This window comes from Lytechinus variegatus, chromosome 3, assembly GCF_018143015.1.
Source record: "Lytechinus variegatus isolate NC3 chromosome 3, Lvar_3.0, whole genome shotgun sequence".
Lineage (NCBI taxonomy): Eukaryota > Metazoa > Echinodermata > Echinoidea > Temnopleuroida > Toxopneustidae > Lytechinus > Lytechinus variegatus.
In genome coordinates this window covers 7483999-7504272 of record NC_054742.1, presented here as the reverse complement: position 1 = coordinate 7504272, position 20274 = coordinate 7483999, and the positions used below count along the sequence as shown (strand labels likewise).

Here is a 20274-nt window from a genome sequence, read left to right as displayed (position 1 = left end):
GTAATGCAATGAATCATATTTTTTGTGTGGTTTGTTGTGTGGTTTGTTGCAAAATAAATGATTTTTATTTACTTTCCTGTATGCAGACTAGACAATGTATTTACCATACATATTCAGGTGTTATATGATGTATATTCCTGACTTGTTTTGCAACAAATGGGTCAAATAATTTGGACCCTAATGATGGGGGCGTAGAAAGCCTAAAGCATACCCCTGGTCCATAGAGCTAGACTGCTGGGGTGTGACCCATATTCAACTCTGTATAAATATAATGGGAGGAAATCAGATAACCGGAACAGTTTTGTTGACTTCTTCCTGTTCTCACTAGTTCAGTTGAATGCATGTTATAGTATTGCTTCAGTTCACTGAAGAAATCCACCTTTTTGTAGCTTCTATCTTGAATTATCTCTACTAGAGAAGCAGCCAAGTGATTGTGTTTAATTGATTAAAATCTGCATACTGCTTATTGAGGCTGAAACAATAACAAAGCAAAACATTGGACGAACAGCTGTGGGAGTATGATTGTAACATAAATTTTTAAGTTGGATTAACCTGTGTGCATCACACGCCAGTTATAGCATTGGATTGCATTGAACTGCACAGCAATATTTGTTGCACAACAAGTCATTTGATTGTTGAATATTTGCTGCCTTTTTATTGGTACTTGTGGAATTTCTAGAGATAATAAATTCAATCATCGAAGAGCTGAAAACCTGTGCATTGTAAAAGATTCTTTTTACTGGCAATGTATGACATTTAGCTTGCATTACAACAAATGGAAAGATTTCATGCTTAACTAGCTCTTTCAATGCATGGCAAGTTTTCTTCAGAGGATGTTGGCTGTGTGTTTGAGGTACCAAGATTTTTTCTTTTTTAAAGAACAAATCTGTTCTCAGGGAGTACTGCATATTCCTTGTAATGATAGGTGTGGCAGTGGAGTGTGGCTTTTCATGATGTGGTGATCTTAAGATCTAATGTATGAGACACGCGACAGGAAATAACATTGAACCTCAGTCACTTCAGGCCATTAAAACAGCCATCTTGGAAAGCAGATATTTAGAATTCATTCTCGTTTTTTTTCTCGAGGGGAAATCCCAACATCATGCTATGACAGTGTAGCTAAACACCATATGAAGTCTTTTCATTGAAGTATAGAATTTCATGGATGTTTAGGTTTTACCACAAATTTGATATCCTTGTTCAAGACAAAAAGAATAGTGCAGGTAGGAGGACATGGTTGTGAGTAATGTCACAGAAGCGGGGTTGGCAATTAGCTCAAACAATCTGTAGCACTTCCTTATTTTTTGAGTTATTTATCTCAGTGTTAGACTTTGAACTTGTTTCGTTAACAATTCACTTCTCAACGAGGGCTAATTCCGTCAAGTTCATGACTTCAGAGATACTGCTCCATTGTGTTCTGTTATCACTGAAGCTTGTCAGTCATTACGATTCAAGGTATTAGATGGTAGCCATCGTGAGATACTTGCCAGACAGACTGTCATTGCCTACAAGAAGCTTCCATGACATTTCTGGACTAAGGAACTGAGTTACCAGGAAGCCATCAGGGACGTCTGCTTGAGGATCAAAGCATTGTCACCCAACCTTCCATTTGTGCTTTTACAAATTTCAATTCCAACATCGTACACTATTCTGTGGAACAATAGTTTTTTAGTCTGAACAGCAAAACTTTAAGTATTGATTGGCAACCACTGTTGTAATAAAAGACTGTTAGCATAAGGATCCAATTTTCTTGAGTAAATGCCGTATTGTTGAAAGAATAACTAGATATGAATCAACGAAGAAAAACGTTAACTGTTCCAGAGGGAAGTTCACCAGAGACTTCACCACACAGTTCTCCTCGATCATCACCAATCTTCTCCAGAAAGTCCTACATTCGGTTCCGTTTCCACAATTTCTTTGGTGGTGACACACAGAGTCAAACAACAGGGTAAGAAAACTAACAAGGGATTGGAATTTTTGGGTTTCTTGAAATTTTGGCATATATATATATATATATATATATATATATATATATATATATAATTATTTTGATGATGCCTTTGCTCAGGAATCAGCCCATTTCAGACTGAAAAATTCTTGCATGTTGATGAAAGAAAATTGAATTTACATTTTTTTTATGCAGCAAATTTTGTATGCAAAGTTTTTAAATTGTTTTATGATTTGACACAGTTTGTCCAAAGTACATTTTAATATAATAGATGTCTTATTAAATGTACTATTGTCTAGGCATATTGAATTTATACAGTGTACAAAATCAATGCTCTTAATTTTGTGAGTGGGCAAATAATCTACGGTCATGCATCATATATTTAAATACCCACAAGAATGTATTATTTGATTGACAATTACTGAAGCAAATTCTAGTGGCTACATATTTCTTCTCTGTATCATTTTGCTGGCACTCCAAAAGGTGTGTCCAATCAATGAACTGGAATCAAACCATGTTCATAAAATGTCATTTGAGATGGGAGGAATTTAAATAAAACAATCTCAAAAGTTTGAAAGAAATCAGACATGCATTAATTTATGGCTGTTTTAAAATTGAGATTCCTTATATAAATTTTAAAAATTCAAACTTTCGCAGACTTGTTTTTTTTGTGCTTTTCGTTGAAAAATAACTTATTTGGATTGAATTCCCTTTTAAGTCTTTGATTTCAGTAATGTCCTTTGGACCTGTAGACGCCCCAATATCACCCCCCCCCCAATAAAAAAATCACTCCAAGAACAGGCGCAGATCTTGGGGTGGGGCCAAAATGTGCTGGCACTACCAGTAAAATTTTCAAATCTAAAATCAAACGGCGAAGCATGCGAATGCATAAAGTGTGCACCTTATAAAATTCGCAAATGCATTTATCTTGCACCATGTAAAATGACCAATTACCTTTTTTCTTTGTCAAATTTTTCAAAACAATTACAAATTCGTACCGTTATAAAGTCTGACTCTGGTAGATCCGCGCCTGAAGAATTAGTAAAACTTGGATAATGCATCATTTTATTTTTAAAAAGTGTTGAGCAAGCTGTCTCTCAGAAAAGACAATTTGTTTTATAAACCAACATGAGATGATGTGGAAAAGGGTTCAGCATTGTTGAAGCCTGAATGTCCTAAAGAGTCTTTGAACCTATGTTTAGATTACAACATTGATGAAACTATTGAGAAATGTGATGAAGGTAATTTTTTGTTTGTATTGATAACAAGTTATCACAAAGTAAGTTATATTTTACTTTGTAGTTGTGTACACAACAACTTGTTCAGTTTTACATTAAGTCTTGCTGTAAATCTGCATCTGCAGATGTGCATCTGAGTTGTTTTATAGCACAAAATGTATGATATTAGTCAGTTTCTGATTTGCACTTTAATTGAAATTTTTAATTAAAACACATGATCCTACCACAGGGAAACATTACTAATCTCAAACAGAAGTTCTTGTGGTTACTTAAAAGATAAAACGACATTGACTTTGAGGCACGTTTTTATGATTGTTATGGAGAAAATGAAGGTTGAATGGAAATAAAAGACTTCCTGGTTGAAACAAAGACACTGTTCTCATACTTTCTAAAACTTAGTTTACTGAAAATCGGTTCAGAAAGCCAATTTTGGAAGATCGCTTTGCAATCGTTCCCATTTGATCAGCTGAAAATGGTTTTCAAAACCACTTCACGTAAAGTGGCCTTGTTGCCATGGGAACGCTTTCAGTGGGAGTGCCATGATCGCGTGAAATTTCAAACCGCGGCATAGTCATCTACATACAATGTGTAGATTAGCGCGCTCAAAATGTGTGATCGCTTCCTGAAGAACGGTGGTGTCCTCACATATGCTAAAACCAGTGTAACATGGCAAAGCAATCTTGAAAACTACATCGCAAGTAGGTTTTCCAAACTGGTTTGGAAGATTGCTTCCAAGATCGCTTTGATCATTATAATTATACATGTTAAACTATTCCACTAAACTAGTTTCCAGTAAAATAGTTTTAGGGCTATAATGAAAATGGGGTCTAAGAGAGGTACCAAAAGCTGGATGAGTGTAAAATCAGTCCTATATAAAATATCATGTAAATGAGCTAATGGATGTTGTTAATTATTAGGAGAGTTGTAAGTGATGGTTTTGCTTTCTGAAGAGGATAAGCATAATTGCCATTAAATTTTGAAAGCCTAATGAAAGTGAAAATAGGCAGTTTTAATTATTGCATGTGGAAATGAAAGTGAGTTGAAGAGTTTATTTTTTAATTTTAATGTTAGGTTCATTATGGTTTCCTTGACATCAACCCTAGAGAAATTATATCACAAGCATGTCATGATCCATGCCCTATTTATAGGGAGCTGCTGTCCATCACTTTGCAAAAAAAGGTCACCGTGCTCTTTGAAATTTGTGTTTTTAATTTTCTCCCTGAATATCAAACATTCACTAAAAAACACATAATTCATAACTAAACCTTCAAAACTAAACTTTCCAATTCAAACCTTTTTCTCCTATCGTAGAAACTCACAACAATTGTTTTCACCTTTCCCATATTATTTGTTTTCCCTTTAAAAGGCAAGACCACCTCAACAATAAGTGGATTTTGATCAAATGAGAAAAATCAAACAAGGGAAATGTTAAGAATATCATCAAAGTTTGATGTAAAATAAGGAAGACATGACTTTTCAATAATTTGCTTATTAATCCTGGTCGGTATGCTGATGAGGGAGCCAATGATATTACCTATTCACCATGTTTTTTCTGATTTATTATATGAAATTAGTAAATATCTTAAGTTTTCATCATAATTGGAGACAATCTGGTTTTATTCTTCTATGAATATGTCAGATTGACATATAATAAGATTCAAAAGAAATATTGAGTGAGTGACATCGATTTTCCCATTTGCATGTCGATGTGCATAACTGTTTTGTGCACTATAAGTACATAGATAATTTTTATCATATATATCCGATTTGATGAAATTATACTTGTGTGATTTATCTCTTTGTATTACAATCCACTTTTTGTTGGGGTGGACTTGCCCTTTAACAAGAATACATATCACATGATAATGATGCAGGTGCACAATGACTTGTATTAACAGGGAGATTGAAACTAGTATAAATGGTGTTATACCCTTTTTACACAGGCTAAAATTCCTTAACCCCGTACTATAGGTGGGGCTAAATTGCCATTTAGCCCCACCTATAGTACGGGGTTAAGCTTAGCCCACTTTCTTTTTACACAGCATTTTTGCAAAGTGGGCTAACCCCACCTTTAGTACGGGATTATTTGGCCCTGCAAAAAAGCAGGGTTATCCCAGCAATTGCGGTGCTAAGAGCGAAAGTACGGGGTTAAGATCGCTAGTGTAAAATGAAAGTGGGCTAAGCTTAACCCCGTACTATAGGTGGGGCTAAATAGCAATTTAGCCCCACCTATATAGTACGGGGTTAAGGAAATTTTAGCTTGTGTAAAAAGTGTACGAGTGAAGTACTTGTACTACGAATGATCGACAAAAACCACTAGTCCGGGGTTAGCGAGTTTCGTGTGTAAAAAGCAAGCATTCCTTATCCGGGGTTAGCAATAACAATTTGGCATGTGTGAAAAGGAAAAAAAAATAGTACTGGGTTAAGGATAGTACGGGGTTAGCGATAGTCCGGGGTTAAGAAAATCCTGTGTAAAAAGGGTATTAGAATAATGGAATTATGCTGGTAGATGTTTTTAAAATTAATGAACTGTTGAATTGGGAAAATAAATTCTGAAAGTTAAATTTATTAGTTGAATAAGGTTATAATTAGCCTTGTAGGAAATGTGCAATGTAACTTTTAGTTTCAGTAATACACATATTACAATTGTGTGTGTTGTTTCTCTCCTCACCTACAAACTAAAACCTCCCTACTCTTTCTAGAATGGACCAACCCTTCGTCACAACTTACCCCTTTCCCTTCCCCCACCTAACTCAAGCACAAATTGCTCTTTTCCTGTGACATCACTCCCTATTTAATTCTCCTCACAACATCAAATCTGTATTGCAGAATCTTAGGAGTGTTTCTGGGTATCCTAGCTCTTCAACCCCCTCTCCTTCCCGCTGCACCCGTTCTCCATGAAAGAGTTTCTCTTTCAATCTCTCATTTTAGTATGACTTGGACTTTTGGACATCCCTATTTCAGGTGATCATGTTCGTTATGGGGCATGTAATGAGAGACTACCCATGTTGATTATGATATTCTAAAAACCTTGGTCCATAAGTGTTGGTAGTATGTGGCTTGCTAGTGAATTTTGGACTGATCTTGTCCTTAACTTTAATGAATTTGTGGACTTATGTCTTGGATTACCATTAGTTTGGTGAGTAAATGGGATCACTTATACCATTTTTTAGCGATTGTATATATGCATGGCATGGTACAACACTGGACAGTGAAGTATGGCCTACCTCTGTGGAGTTGAACTTGCTGAATGACTTAATATTTCTGTCTGCTTTTGTCATTAAACTTGGTATGCTGAAGCATCTCCCTTCCCTGGACAGTGTATGACTTTTATGTGTCAAACAAGAGACTTTGCTCTTAATGAATGGGCATTTGCACATATTACTATTCATCTCCTCACTGATATAAAATTAAGAAGACCAATATATTGTACAGTAATTTATTACTTTTGCTGATTGTTCCTTCATTTATAGAATATTTTCTAATGTTTATATCAATGTAATGATCCACTTCCAATGGAAAAGAATTTGATTTCTCAACTGAGTACTAAAGAGATAATAAGCTAAAACTCATCTGTAAAGTTGAGCTGTAGAAAGTAGTAGGTATAAGATTGTTTTTAGTGAGGAATGGATCCATGTTTGCATTTCTAACAGACAGAAGTGTCTAAAATGTCTTACTCCTGTTGTAGATAATTGAACTTCAGACAATATGTCAAGTTCAGGCAGGAAATGCGAATGGTGATATCATTACATAATAGACCCCCCCCCATCAAGCTTCCTATAAACACAACGCCATGGCCTTGGGAGTTGTGAGATAATTACTTCCTTACATATGGACCTGACTAGGTGAATTTATGTAAGCTAACATTTTTAAACTTCAGTGATTAAAAATAAAAGGTTTTTGACTTGTAGAATTGTTACTGTGACTAGTTGGGATCATGTACTCTATTTGAGGCAAAATGAGACATCTTGAATTAAATATAACTTATGTTAATTTTCAAATATCCTAATAACTTGATTCATTCCAGCAAATATATACATTTATTTTTTTCCCCAATTCTAACTAAATACAATCTTATTAAAACTAGAAGGTTGTCTTTCTTCAGACCTTTAGTAAAACATCAGTGGGGGGGGGGGCAGTTAAATATATTGCTGTACACATGTGTGACCAAATTATTTCCAAACAAGCCCTAAACAAGTATTTCTCTGTGTGCAAAATATCCCCCTAAACAATTTTTTTGCAGGCTTTATTTACACATTTTGGGCCCTAAACAAGTTGTCACCAGAATATGACCCCGAGGGAAAAACATACCTTAAACACGTTTGGCTAGTCTTTCAAAAAAAAAAAAACATCTGAACGTGAGATTGACCATTGACCAGTTCTTCAAAATCACCCTTTTTAAAAAATATCAGTGTATTTGATACCCTTAACAAGTGCATGTGCGGTCCATGTCCAACACAGAAAAAACTCCCCTTTAAACAGTTACAGCATTGACTGCCCCCTCCCCTAGGACATCAGTTTAGTTTCGCTATTGTTTCCAAGCAACATCAATCTCTTGAAGTTTCTAAAAATGGTTTGTTCACAGCTTGTCTCAGTCACCCTTGATACTTACGTCAGAGCTGTTATCGTTTCTATTGATTGCTAATCATCCCAGGAGTTTGAAAATATTGAAATTATCACCCAAATGCCAAGCTACACTGCTACAAGTATTGATTACAATGAAAGCTAATTGCCTCTCTCTCACCGCATGACTCTGCTAAAAAAACAATGACGCTCTAGCCGAGTGTTATGACGTGATTAACTCTTCATCACCAGCCCATCTTAAAAAATAGTTGAATTTCAGCATACTCGGGGTAAATTATTCATTGATTTTTTTTTAAAGGTGTTTGATTTTTTTTTTAATTTGGGATTCTGAAATATTATATTGACTTGATTTTATTTACTTTTGAGAATGAGTTTATATATTAGACACCTTGGATAAATTCAATCATCAGGACTTGTGGTAACTCGAGCTTAATGATTGATTTTAACTTCTTAATAAAAGAATGCTTCAAGTTGTAGCCATTTCAATTGAATAAATTAATACCTTATTGGGACATTTCAACATTGTTTTCTCTCATACAATTCTGTTTAGTATAATTTTTGTGTTTTCTTTTATTTTTCACCTTGAATCAATCACAATATCATTTGGAAGTAACAGAAGATTCACAACAAAAGTAGTTTATTTTCTAGAAATAGCTCTGTTCCACCAAGATGTAATATTATAATGATGATATTACATCTGACACAGCAACTGTATTGTCACCTTCACAATTGCGTCAAAGCTAACCCCTTTTAGAACATGAGTAGTATTCCTCTGATGATGATGTACCTTCTGGATTTGAGTTGGGGCTTACTTTTTTCCTTGTCTGTCTCTTGTAACACTTTTTTATTCATATCACTTGTAGCTCAACATTTGTGTTATACATTATCTCTGTGCCGATTGACCTATTTTCATTATATGATGAAGTTTTTTTGTTTTTTTTAAAGAAAAAGGTATAATATTTGATAATCAATAGAAGTTTGGAGCTATAAAGCAGTAGTCCACCCCATGTAGAAGGTTAGTATTTTCAGATGACAACTTGAAGCATTCTTTTTATTAAGCATTGGCTCCCTGTAAAACAGCGTATTATGTTCAAGATTTTGTTGTTAACTTTCCATTGTGTTCATGGCTCATCTCCCCAGTACCTTATTTCACTGATCAAAAGTTATACCCCTTCAAGATCCTTACGTTCCTCCCTTTCCAATTCTCTTGTTACCCCCAAAGTTTCCAAAACTTGGGGTGAAAGATCATTTGTTTACTCATCCTCGAAACTATGGAACAGCCTCCCTCATAACATTAAACAGTGCTTGACTTCTGAAACTTTCAAAAATTACCTCAAAACATTTCTGTTCAATTCTTCATTTCTTTTATAATTTCCTAAAAAGCGCCTTGAGCACTCTACAGAGTGGATTTGGCGCGATATAAGTCTTAATTATTATTATTATTATAATCATCCAATGTGTTTTCATCCATCTCAGATTATACTTTTCTCCTAGTTTGTTTAAAAAGTGTTTTTTGGGGGGTATGCTTTTGCAGGCCCTGTATACAATATTTTAACACTATAAATACGTCCATTATCATATTACATAATGGTTTTCTGCCATAGCTTGTTCATGGCCACATACTTAGCTGATATCTACCTTTGATATTGATCAAGATACACCAGATCTATGGTTAACCTTAGCTTAGGTCATTCACACTCTTAAAGATAAATACCAGTTGTAACAATCTCAAAATGAGTTCGAACAGAATCCAATGAAATTAGCAAAATAAGTACAGAATTCCATGAAATGTCTTTTTCCCAAGCAATATGAATAGACGGTCCCACGTATGCTTTTCTGTGTTAGTGAATATCAGAATTACCAGTTTTCAGCTAAGATACATGTCATGATTTCACGAGATAAGTTTACATTAATGTACCAGATCTAGACATATGATAGTATGGCGACAATTAACTTTGATTTAAGACACTTTCTATTGAAATAATTTTTTACCGCAACTTCTTTTTTTGCCTTTAACAGTTAAGCATGGAGTTAAGAGAGTTTGTTTGATAAACACTGGAATTTCATGATAAAATTGGAGCCTTTTGAAACTTCATCATGCATCTGTCTTCCCACAAAGTATCATGTTTAAATTCTTAATGCTGTTTTTTGGCATGCATTTTGTTGTTTTGAGGATTTACACAGAAATGAAAGTCCTTTATTTTGGATAATACAAGCATGTAATGTATATCTGTAATTGGCTGTTGAGAAATATTCTGATGGGCTGAGTGAAGCATCAAGAGAAATAAATTTTAATCTTCTTGTCTGCATACGATATACCACCGACTGGAATTAGATACTATCAAAGTCATCTCCAGTGGACTGTTGAGTTGCAAAAAAGGGAAGAAAGAATAAATTATAATGATCAGTATAATTGAGCTTTACTTTGAAGAGCTGTAGGCTGAAAGATGTGACTCGAGAATATCAACACTTGCCTAAGCAAACTCAAAGCTTCTTCAATAAGTTATATTTTCCCTTTAGTCTGTGATCAAGTACCTTGCTTCCTGAGAAATACCTGAACTTGTGTGGCCAAGGCTATATATAAAAATGACCTGAAGGAATTTGATCTGGCCTTCTTCCTAGAACTGATTGTGTGACCTCTATTCACCTGACTTATATCTGACCCATAAACCTGCCCAACAAAGTATTGATGATTGTAAGTATGAAATTAATCAAATCTTTTGTGATGCCCATCATCAACACTAATATTTCATCCTGCTGTCAGTATTCATATCTTGAATTGTATATGCCTATATTATAATTCTTCCAGTAAAAAATCTGAGCTTTTAGGCTGTTTGTTCATTTCTGTGGGTGAATAGTCTTTGTGTCTCTTCACCTATTCTTGGAGTGTGTATTATCAATATTCATATGGACTAATCCAGTGTTTCATCTGTGGTTTGATACTTTGATACACTAAATGGTGTATGGTTTTACAAAAGAAAGAGGAAGTTTGAATGGGGTGGTGTATAGGTTTTGGCCTTTAGACTTTGGTACTATAATGAAGGATATCGTTAGGGATTGCTGCCTACCTGCCCTATTGCATTGATGATTCTACTGCGACCATGACTCATTTTTAGAATAAAAACTGGAAGAGGATTTGGTTGTGATGATGGTATTGTGATCATTTTGGAGCCCTACCTCATAAAGTGTGAATGGTTCATATTAGGTGAACATTACCAGTATTCATTGTTTGATATTGAGATCATTGTAAGCATACATGAAGGATTCACGTTGCTAATAATCCTGTTCATTTGCTTAAAAATGATTTTGGAAGACGATATACAACAGAGGTGAGAATGTAGTATTTAAGTTATTGAATTTTTTTACTGCAACTGATCATAATTGTGGGACCTGTCTTATTCTATAATGGCAGTTTTGTTTTCTAAGGGTGAGTGAAACAGTGCTGGATAATAAGCCTAAATGTAGAGAAACACATTAGTTTGTAAAAATAAGAAGATTCTCTAGATGTAGTTGATTACTATTTCGACATAAAATTTACCAGATGTAAACTCAATCCATAGTCAAATTTCAGCAATTTCTACAGTCAACTGCCATATAATCATAACTTCAGGTTCTGTACACATGTTAAATAGCTCTGTTTTCAATTTATCTTTCCTTCAGCTATTGCCGAAAGAAGAAATATGAAAATAGAATTAAGCTTCAGAGTTGGGGCAAATTTTCCAATAAAGCAGTACTACATTTCCAGTGAATCATGTATAATCTTGTTAGATTGTGACTTATACAATCTGGGAATGGATTTGTCATATGGGATGTATTTCGAGAGTCTTGTCGGTAATATTTCTTCCTCCTGCTCTGCCGTCATTTTCTCGCCATGCTCCCAAAGTAATGATAGTGCGAGAGTTGGATTTACAGTAGGCTTGTGAACTGTGATAAGAAGCTATGTTTAGTGTATTTGAGTTTGTGAATGTATAATGAGTATTTCCCAGTTGTCTGTAGAATGAATTGATAATCTTTATTCAGCTACCACAGACATGTTTGAATAGAATTTATTTTTTGTGACAACTGGGATAGAATTGTACACCTGATTGTTTTTCTTAAAAAAAGAACAAGTGAGAAGATCTATTCCTATTTGATTATGTATAGAAGATGAAAATGTTATTTTCATGAAAGTCTTTAAAATGCACAATAAAACATTTTCAGTTATTTATTTTGAAAAGCTTGAAATTTAGCTCTGTAACTTGAAACTTAAGAAATTAAACCTTTTTCATCTGGCTATCAGAATCATTTTGGGGTTTTTGAAGTCCTTTTTAAATTTGAAGATGTTTTATAGGCATAGAAAAAGTGTTATTTTCATCAGCTCTGTTCTTTCATGCATGAATAATTGTAATTCTAGTTTAGCAGAAGATGTGTGAAGCATATGTTTAGGAACAGGAATTGGAAATCATCAAATTATCCAAACAACCATTTTTCCTCCTTAATTTTCAATTTCTCTGTTGCCTTGACAGTTGTATACCACCATATATTTAAGCGTGTTCTCTTTTCATATCTCCTATCTGATCCAACATTTCTAGCCTGTTTTCATATAAATCTGGATATGACTAAATCCAGAACACAATAGGTGGTTTCAAACCGCCTCGATCACAAGAATCCCCGTTAAATTACGAGAACTTTTTAAGGCTAAAAAATACCCGTTAATTATTCCTGCATTCACACCGCCCCGAAACACATCCTTCGGGATAAGTTCCCGAAGTTACGAGCATGCGCAGTGTGGTCTGATAAGCAGGCAAGGCGGGAGATTCAAAATCACTAGCCCAGCAGCCACCCACGCCGCCGCGCCCAACGACACGCTGGGATAAAAGTTCCCGTAATTTGCTTTCACATCGCCAAAATACCTGCGACCTTGGAAAAATCCCCACGAAAGTTCTCGTAATTTCGCCAAGTACCTACTATTTAGCGGGTATTTTCTTTCGGGGAAATTACGCGTAGTTTGCTTTCACATTACCAAAATACCTGGTATTTTCTGATCGGGGTAAATTTCCCGATCAGAGAATACCTGGAACTGGCGAACTTCGAGGCGGTCTGAAACCGCCTAATGTCTCTCTCTTTAATGATGAAAACATAAATGGAAAGTTAATACACTAAATACAGATTAGTAATACAGAGCGGAGAGGTACAAATGTTCATGCTAGGAATGAGTAATTTTTTTGTAAATTATTTATATTTCCACTCTTTCTATGTTAATGTCTTCTGTACCGTATCATTATTTAAGGTGCCATTATAGTTCGACTTATTTAGGCATTTAATACTTAATCTTCTACTTCTAATAGACATGATATCAGAGCTATCTGGTTCCAATAACCAAAATTGGTTAACTAATTCATACACCCGTATTCAGAATGTTACCATCTACTCTGGATATGTAACTAGGAAAGGGGATATATTTGGGGGTTTTTAACACAGGCTGTAGGTATGCACAAAGCTTGTGTTCAAAAATTAAAAAAGTCTAGAATCCAAATAAATTAAATGATTGGAATTTCAGTAAAGTTTTTTTTACATAGACTTAGTATGATATTGAACTCTATTTTCAGGCAAATCAATCTTCAACTGATTCTGAACTTATTTAAGAAATATGGTTTTCATGAATAAAGTTTAAGAGATTTTGGATAAGGGATGTTAATTCTACAGGACTCTGAGTTAGTCAAGCTTATTATGAGTGGGTGATGGTGATTGGCGAGCCAATGCTAAATGTTTGTGATAGCTTTATTAAATCCTTTCTAATATACTATCTTTCTTCACAATGGAAGAAGTGATCTATGCCATCATTAATCATTAAAATGAGACAAGGAAAGACGTCCCTTAAAGTTTAAATGACAAAATCTATACCAATATGATTTTAAACAATTTGAGGCATTTCTATATAAAGAAATGTAAAAACAAAAATAGCATGTTCTCTTTAGGATGAATGAAGTGGTAAATTGTAATTTCGTTTACATTATTTATTCATTGAATTAATAGGGGATCACTTCTTAAAGGTCAAGTCCACCCAATGTTGATTTAAATCAATAGAGACAAATCTAGCAAGCATAACACTGAAGTGAAAATTTCATCAACATTGAATGTAAAATAAGAAAGTTAGGTTTTGCTTATTTGTCACAAATCAGTTATATGCACATCTCGATGACATGCAAATGAGAGAGTTGATGATGTCCCTCGCTCACTTTTTCTTTTGTTTTTTATTGTTTGAAATTACATTTCCATTTTTACAGATTTGATAATAAGGACCAACTTGACTGAACCATAAAATGTTAAGGTGATGGTAATAGAGGAAATGGGAATAAATCATATTTCATGTAATAAAATACGAAACAAATAGTGAGTGAGTAGTGCACCAGTCCCATTTGCATGAAGACCAGGATGTGCATAATAACTGTTCTGTGAAATTAAGTGAAAATTGAAATAAAAAACTTATTTTACAACCAATTTTGATGAAAGTTACAGTGTTATAATTGTTGGATTTTTCTCTTTTTATCCAAGTTACCTCTTTGTTGGGGTGGACTTGTCCTTTTAAGGGACATGATAGTATTTTTCCTTTACTAGGACCAAACTGGGACTAATATACTCTCTCAATTGACTATCTTCATAATCTCATTAAAGGCAGAGACATATTAAGATGCCTAGTATGCTCTTTATTACAGGGAACTAAGGTCTGTTGAGAGAGACAGCATGTGCTGAGAGGATAAGTGAATTTCCCTTTTTAATTTATGTTGGTAGACAAAGAATTATTCAAAAATTAAAACAATTATCTTAATTTGTATCCAGGGGCCTATGGTTGCATTGGAGACAAGATAATAGCACATCTACTGCATTTTAAATGTACAGTAGAAATAGAATACCAGACAGTGATAATGACTGCTGGATATTGACTGTTTAGGTGAAGGCCTTATAGACATTTAAGGAAAGGAACTGGCTTTGCATATTATGAAAATTACTCCAGCCGAGTCTGTAGATTGTATATCAGGCCCTTGAAGTACAGCTTCAAGAGTCCATTACCATTAATGGCACATGTGATGCTTATGCAGCTATGTTGCATCATGGATCCTACTATCTAGTAGGATCCATGGTTGCATAAATTCAACAGTTTTTGAGTTGCCTATGAGTGGATTTTATGTTGTGAGTTTTATACTAAACATGCATCAGTGTGGGTAGTAAAGAAGTCTGGAGAGATAAATTGACTGCCTTAGCATAAGACTAGCAGTAATATTCATTGATTGAAAAAAAGGGTTGAAGGATTCTTACTATTCAGACTCTGCTATTGAGATTAAAAGGATGAATGCAGTGATTGGGACATTGTGTCTTTCCACCATTAAAAAAATGGTCATAATTTAAAAGAGAAGGCTTGTAAAAGACCATGATCAATCACTGATATACCTTACATCAACAGGTTATTTGTAAGTCCAGGAATGGATATATTAGCCTGTAGATCATAATAATTGAGATCTTTTAAACTTTGCTATTAAGAATCTGTCACTAAGAGCTTTAGGGATTAAGATGACTGAACAAACTGTGTCCTGTCTTAAATCACCAGGTCAAAGAATAAAAGACAGGTATTTGAAGCCATTAGGTTTGCTCTACAGGAAAGGGTGCCATAAGCCTTGGTAGCATACCCTAAACCTGAAAGGAAGTGAATAATTGTATCTCTGTCATCTGTCAATGCCTTACTGTTCTTAGCACAGCTGGGTCAATACAAACTAAACTTGAACTAAAAACATCTTCATTAGAGACAGGTGAAAGGTTTTTTGGAAAAACAAAATAATAGATTATTGAAACAATTTTCCCCATTTTGTATTGATTCCATAACAATGTAGTGAGAGATTTGAGGTCAACACAACACGGCCAGTTTTGAAATAATTTGGACTACCCCATACTCTTTGCTAAAAGGAAATGCAAATTAAGAAGGAATTATACTAAGAAGTGCAAGAAATGTTCATTATAAATTTAGAACAAAATATTACATTAAGAATTGAAATAAATGTTCATTACAAAGGCAGTTTTTAAATCCATTGATTTTTTACTTATCATTCCCCTCTGAGAGAAGTGCCTCAATTGAAGAGATAACCTGGTGTTGAACCTGACAAAATTCCATTCTAGAAATACAGGAAAATGAATAACAGGCATGGGGCTGTGATACTCCCTTGAGCATGTCTCAACATATTCATAGATCCTGAATATAATCAAGTTTCTGCTATCTTGTGTTTCCTAATGGTGTATTGCCATCTTAATATAGTCTTAAGAGAAGAGGAATAAAAATGCAGACTCCCTGTTTGGGATGCTAGGAGACACATCAGCAGTAGAATTTTTTTCAAGAGTGGGAGCTGAATCACTTGTCAGCTGACTGAGCTGAGATGACAAATTTAAGAAGCTCCTTGATTTAACAGTATATGTTCCCTTTACTGCACTCCTTCCTTAATTGTAAATGCATATTTGCAAGTCAATTATGTGCTATTGTTTCCTATTTGTTTGAATCAGCATAGATTGAATTTCATTAAAAATTAGTTCAGATGATATGATTGTTTAAATTAAACACAGAATTATAAATGCTAGACATACTCTCTTTTATATAGGTCTACATAACAAAACTTCATCTGAATAAAATGATGCAGCTATGTATTTAAAAGAGATAATTTGTTTATATACATGTGCAGTTGTCATCTGATTATCATCTGAAGCCTATACTCAATAGGTGGTTTCAGACCGCCTCGAAGTTCGCCAGTTCCAGGTATTCTCTGATCGGGAAATTTACCCCGATCAGAAAATACCAGGTATTTTGGTAATGTGAAAGCAAACTACGCGTAATTTTCCCGAAAGAAAATACCCGCTAAATAGTAGGTACTTGGCGAAATTACGAGAACTTTCGTGGGGATTTTTCCAAGGTCGCAGGTATTTTGGCAATGTGAAAGCAAATTACGGGAACTTTTAGCCCAGCGTGTCGTTGGGCGCAGCGGCGTGGGTGGCTGCTGGGCTAGTGATTTTGAATCTCACGCCTTGCCTGCTTATCAGACCACACTGTGCATGCTCGTAACTTTGGGAACTTATCCCGAAGGATGTTTTTCGGGTGTGAATGCAGGAATAATTAACGGGTATTTTTTAGCCTTAGAAAGTTCTCGTAATTTAACAGGGATTCTTGTGATCGAGGCGGTTTGAAACCACCTAATTTGGAGCTAGCTAAGTTTCTCTGTATGGATTAAGAGGCTAATCAGTATGTCACCTAAGTAGGATACCGATCCTCAGGTGTGACCTTATCTCATCCTATTAATACTCCTGACACCAAGGATAGCTGGCTGTTTTATCTTAACAGTATTATTTTCAGATTTATGAATATTTGCTTACTTTTCAGACATATTCTTTGTGTATTTTTTAGGGGAGCTTTTTTCATTTTGAAAGATAATGAGACTTGTTTCAAAATGAATTCTAGACATTTATTCAAACAAGTCATGTTATCAATAAAAAATGCTCTATCTAATCCATTAGGATTTCTTGCTTTCATTTTTGTAACCACATATAACAATGCAAACAAAAATTCAAAATTGACAAATGAAAAGAAGAAAAGAGTATGTCTCTTTTGATAGTTTTGTGGTCTATTATCCCAGAATTTCTGTAAACACATCGACCCATTTAGGGTGTTTTCCAAACAGTCTTTGCTTGAGCAAGCAAATCCAGAAAATTTGAAATAGTGGCATTTTTGTTCTCTGTTTTTTATTGCACATATTTGGAATACCATATTAAAATGTCAATACCAGTTCTTATTCGTAAACAGCATTGTTTTGATATACATGTATTTGAAACCAAGACTGGACTTGCATTTGCTTTATAAATAAAATTAAGTCGTAGATTTTACTGATCCCGAAATTACAGATACAACTTTAATATTTCTGATAAAATATCTTGGTACGAATACAATAGAATTCTAACAAGTGGAGATATAGAGAGCTTCTGGGGAAAAAAACAGCAACAAGGAGGCGTTGCCAATTATAGATCCTTAATTTTTGGAGTATGATACCACTACATTTACATATCACTGATTTACGTCACTGATACTTCCTCCTGCCTGCATGGCACACATAGTATCCCATTGACTGTGTGTGCATGTATGTATGTGTGTGTTCTTGTATTAGGCATTGGACTGTGACGCATGGTGAATTTGAAATATCGTTTTAAAAACAAACACCGGTACAATGCACCGGTATGTGTGTGGGACTGGAGATATATAGCAACGGGAATTATATGCAAATAGATATAGTTTCACATGTGAAGTATTTTGATCCTACTTTTGTCTTGGTTTGGTGATGTTTTAATTGGAGTTCACAGTCATTTTGTTTCTCACTGTCACTGGGAGTGTATCTGTTTAGTTTTGAACTGTACAATTTCATTTCTTAACTTGTGAGTATACTTTTCAAATTGGCCCTCTACCCTTCAAGATTTTATCGATAGCTGTTATTTTGTGCAGATAATAGAATTGAGAAAGAAAATAGGACTCGGAAGAAGATGGATAAAATAGCAGATGTAGAGAGAGCTAATTCTCCAGTTAAATGTCAACTGAGTTAAGGGGAAAAGATTTCACACTCATCAGTATTCATAGATCTTGGATACAGAGTGTGGATAGATTAACTAGATTCAGATTTTTTTTTTCTTTTGATGACTCTATGTTGTTTCATGAATTAGCAAGGGAATCCTCTGTGCGTCAGCAGAGACAATGAATAAATCCTGGTTTCCATAGTGATAGCATGAAGACAGTATCCAAAAATGTTCATGAAGTAATGATTGAATGTATGGATTCTTCAATTTAAATCTTATCTTATTCATTCATAGTGAGTGTGAGACCTTTTATTTTTCTATAATTGACTGCATTACTTATTTGTCTTTATTTCTTTTTGGCTCCTTTGCAGTGACCAGCAACTGGCTGCAGATCCAGGTGACCTGTTAAAGGATTCCAACTCTAACACACCAAAGACTGCAGAGTCTACACCTCCAAAGGATATCCAGACAAGTACTCTACAATCGCCCAGTACAACCCCTCGTGGAGGGAAACCAAGTCCACCACCTAAACCAAATACAACACCTAAAACACCCAGGAGAACTCCCCCACCTCGTCAAGACTCACTGCACACCTCACCAACCCCTGAGTTGGCTGTTAAAGGAAGTCCCCGTCCTATTCCAAGAAGAAAACCAAAGCCAGAAACCAGAACTATTGCAATTCAGACTGATAATTCCCATACACCATCAACCTCGACAGATTCACCTCAAATACAAGGATCACCAGCAAGGGTCTTTCCAACTCAAGCAAGTATAACGATTCCTGAGCAGGCTGTTCTACGACAGTCTACACCTCACACTAGGGTCAGTCGAGCTGTTTCTATTGCTGTTGATTCTCCTACTACTCATCTTGCTGGTACCTCACAGGAGAAACCTACCAAGATCAGATGGGACCTCTCACCTAGTCCAAGGAATAGGGCATCATTGAGAAGAGAAAAGTCAATCAAGCAACGGAGAGAAGAGGAACGTCTAATTAAGCAGTCTAGAGTTCTTGGTAGTTCATATGAACTATCTCCTGATCTTCAACAAAAACAGGTATGCCTAAATCATCATTCCAATCATCTTGGTCAGCAGTTTATTTGCATTTTAGGTCTACCTTTAAAACAATTTTTTTTTGCTTTCCTTTGCAAGACAACTTAAAATATTTTGTACAACAATCGGCTACAAATTATATAATGAAATACTATTTTCTTTTAAGTTGTGAAATGCATTGTTAATTTCTCTCATATTAAGTTTACTTTTGATCAAAATAATTACAATGCTTATTTATATTTGTAGTAATGAATAAGGGTTTGTTTATAGTCCAGACTTCCATGTATTGTTGTATTTTCTCCATTCATCAATCATTTACTATCTTAAGCATTATGTAATATCCAAAGTCCAAAGTTCAAGAATGTACTTTTGTACACCACAGAGACGATGCAAATGAGTGCTTGATTTTTTTATAATAGATCTGTCCATTCTTTAAAAAAAAACCTTAGCAGTCATACGATTTCCATTTTCATGGTCTAGTCCATTTTGAAAGAATAGGGAAGAGCAGCATATGTCAATGTCAATGAGAGGGAATGCTATGAGCCAAATGACAGGTGTGAGTAAACAATGTATAACAGTACAGTGTATCAGTGTATAGTCAACATGTGTTGGGCGTACAACAGGATGTTAATTTGTGGCCCACAAGTAGGATTTTAACCAATAATTAGCTGTACATTTGATAACACTGGGTGGAGTGCAACAGGCATTTTCTGATTTCACTTGAAGAGAGATAGGAATATAATCATTTTCTCTCTGATCAGGTAAGTTACAACTTTCCCCCAGTTTATTTTTTGTAATTTGACTTGAGATAATGATCTATTGACTACAAAATATTTTTCATATTAAGAAATTAAATGTGTATTTTTTTTTTACTGTTTTTCA

At 34.8% G+C, this 20274-nt stretch overlaps 1 protein-coding gene across 3 annotated transcripts in view; it reads left to right on the top strand.

Moving 5' to 3' along the window:
* The first annotated feature begins 321 nt into the window (after nucleotides 1-321).
* Nucleotides 322-20274, top strand: part of LOC121410118 (IQ motif and SEC7 domain-containing protein 1-like) — a 42733-nt gene continuing 22780 nt past the window's right edge. The window contains exons 1-2 of one of the 3 annotated variants that reach the window (XM_041601998.1): nucleotides 322-1948; nucleotides 18714-19395. In XM_041601998.1, the coding sequence (XP_041457932.1) occupies nucleotides 1788-1948; nucleotides 18714-19395 (843 nt within the window). In that variant the 5' untranslated portion in view covers nucleotides 322-1787. Of the gene's footprint in view, nucleotides 1949-5716; nucleotides 6326-10533; nucleotides 11100-18713; nucleotides 19396-20274 lie in introns of those variants that run through there. The other 2 variants (XM_041602000.1, XM_041602001.1) reach the window with 2 other exon arrangements.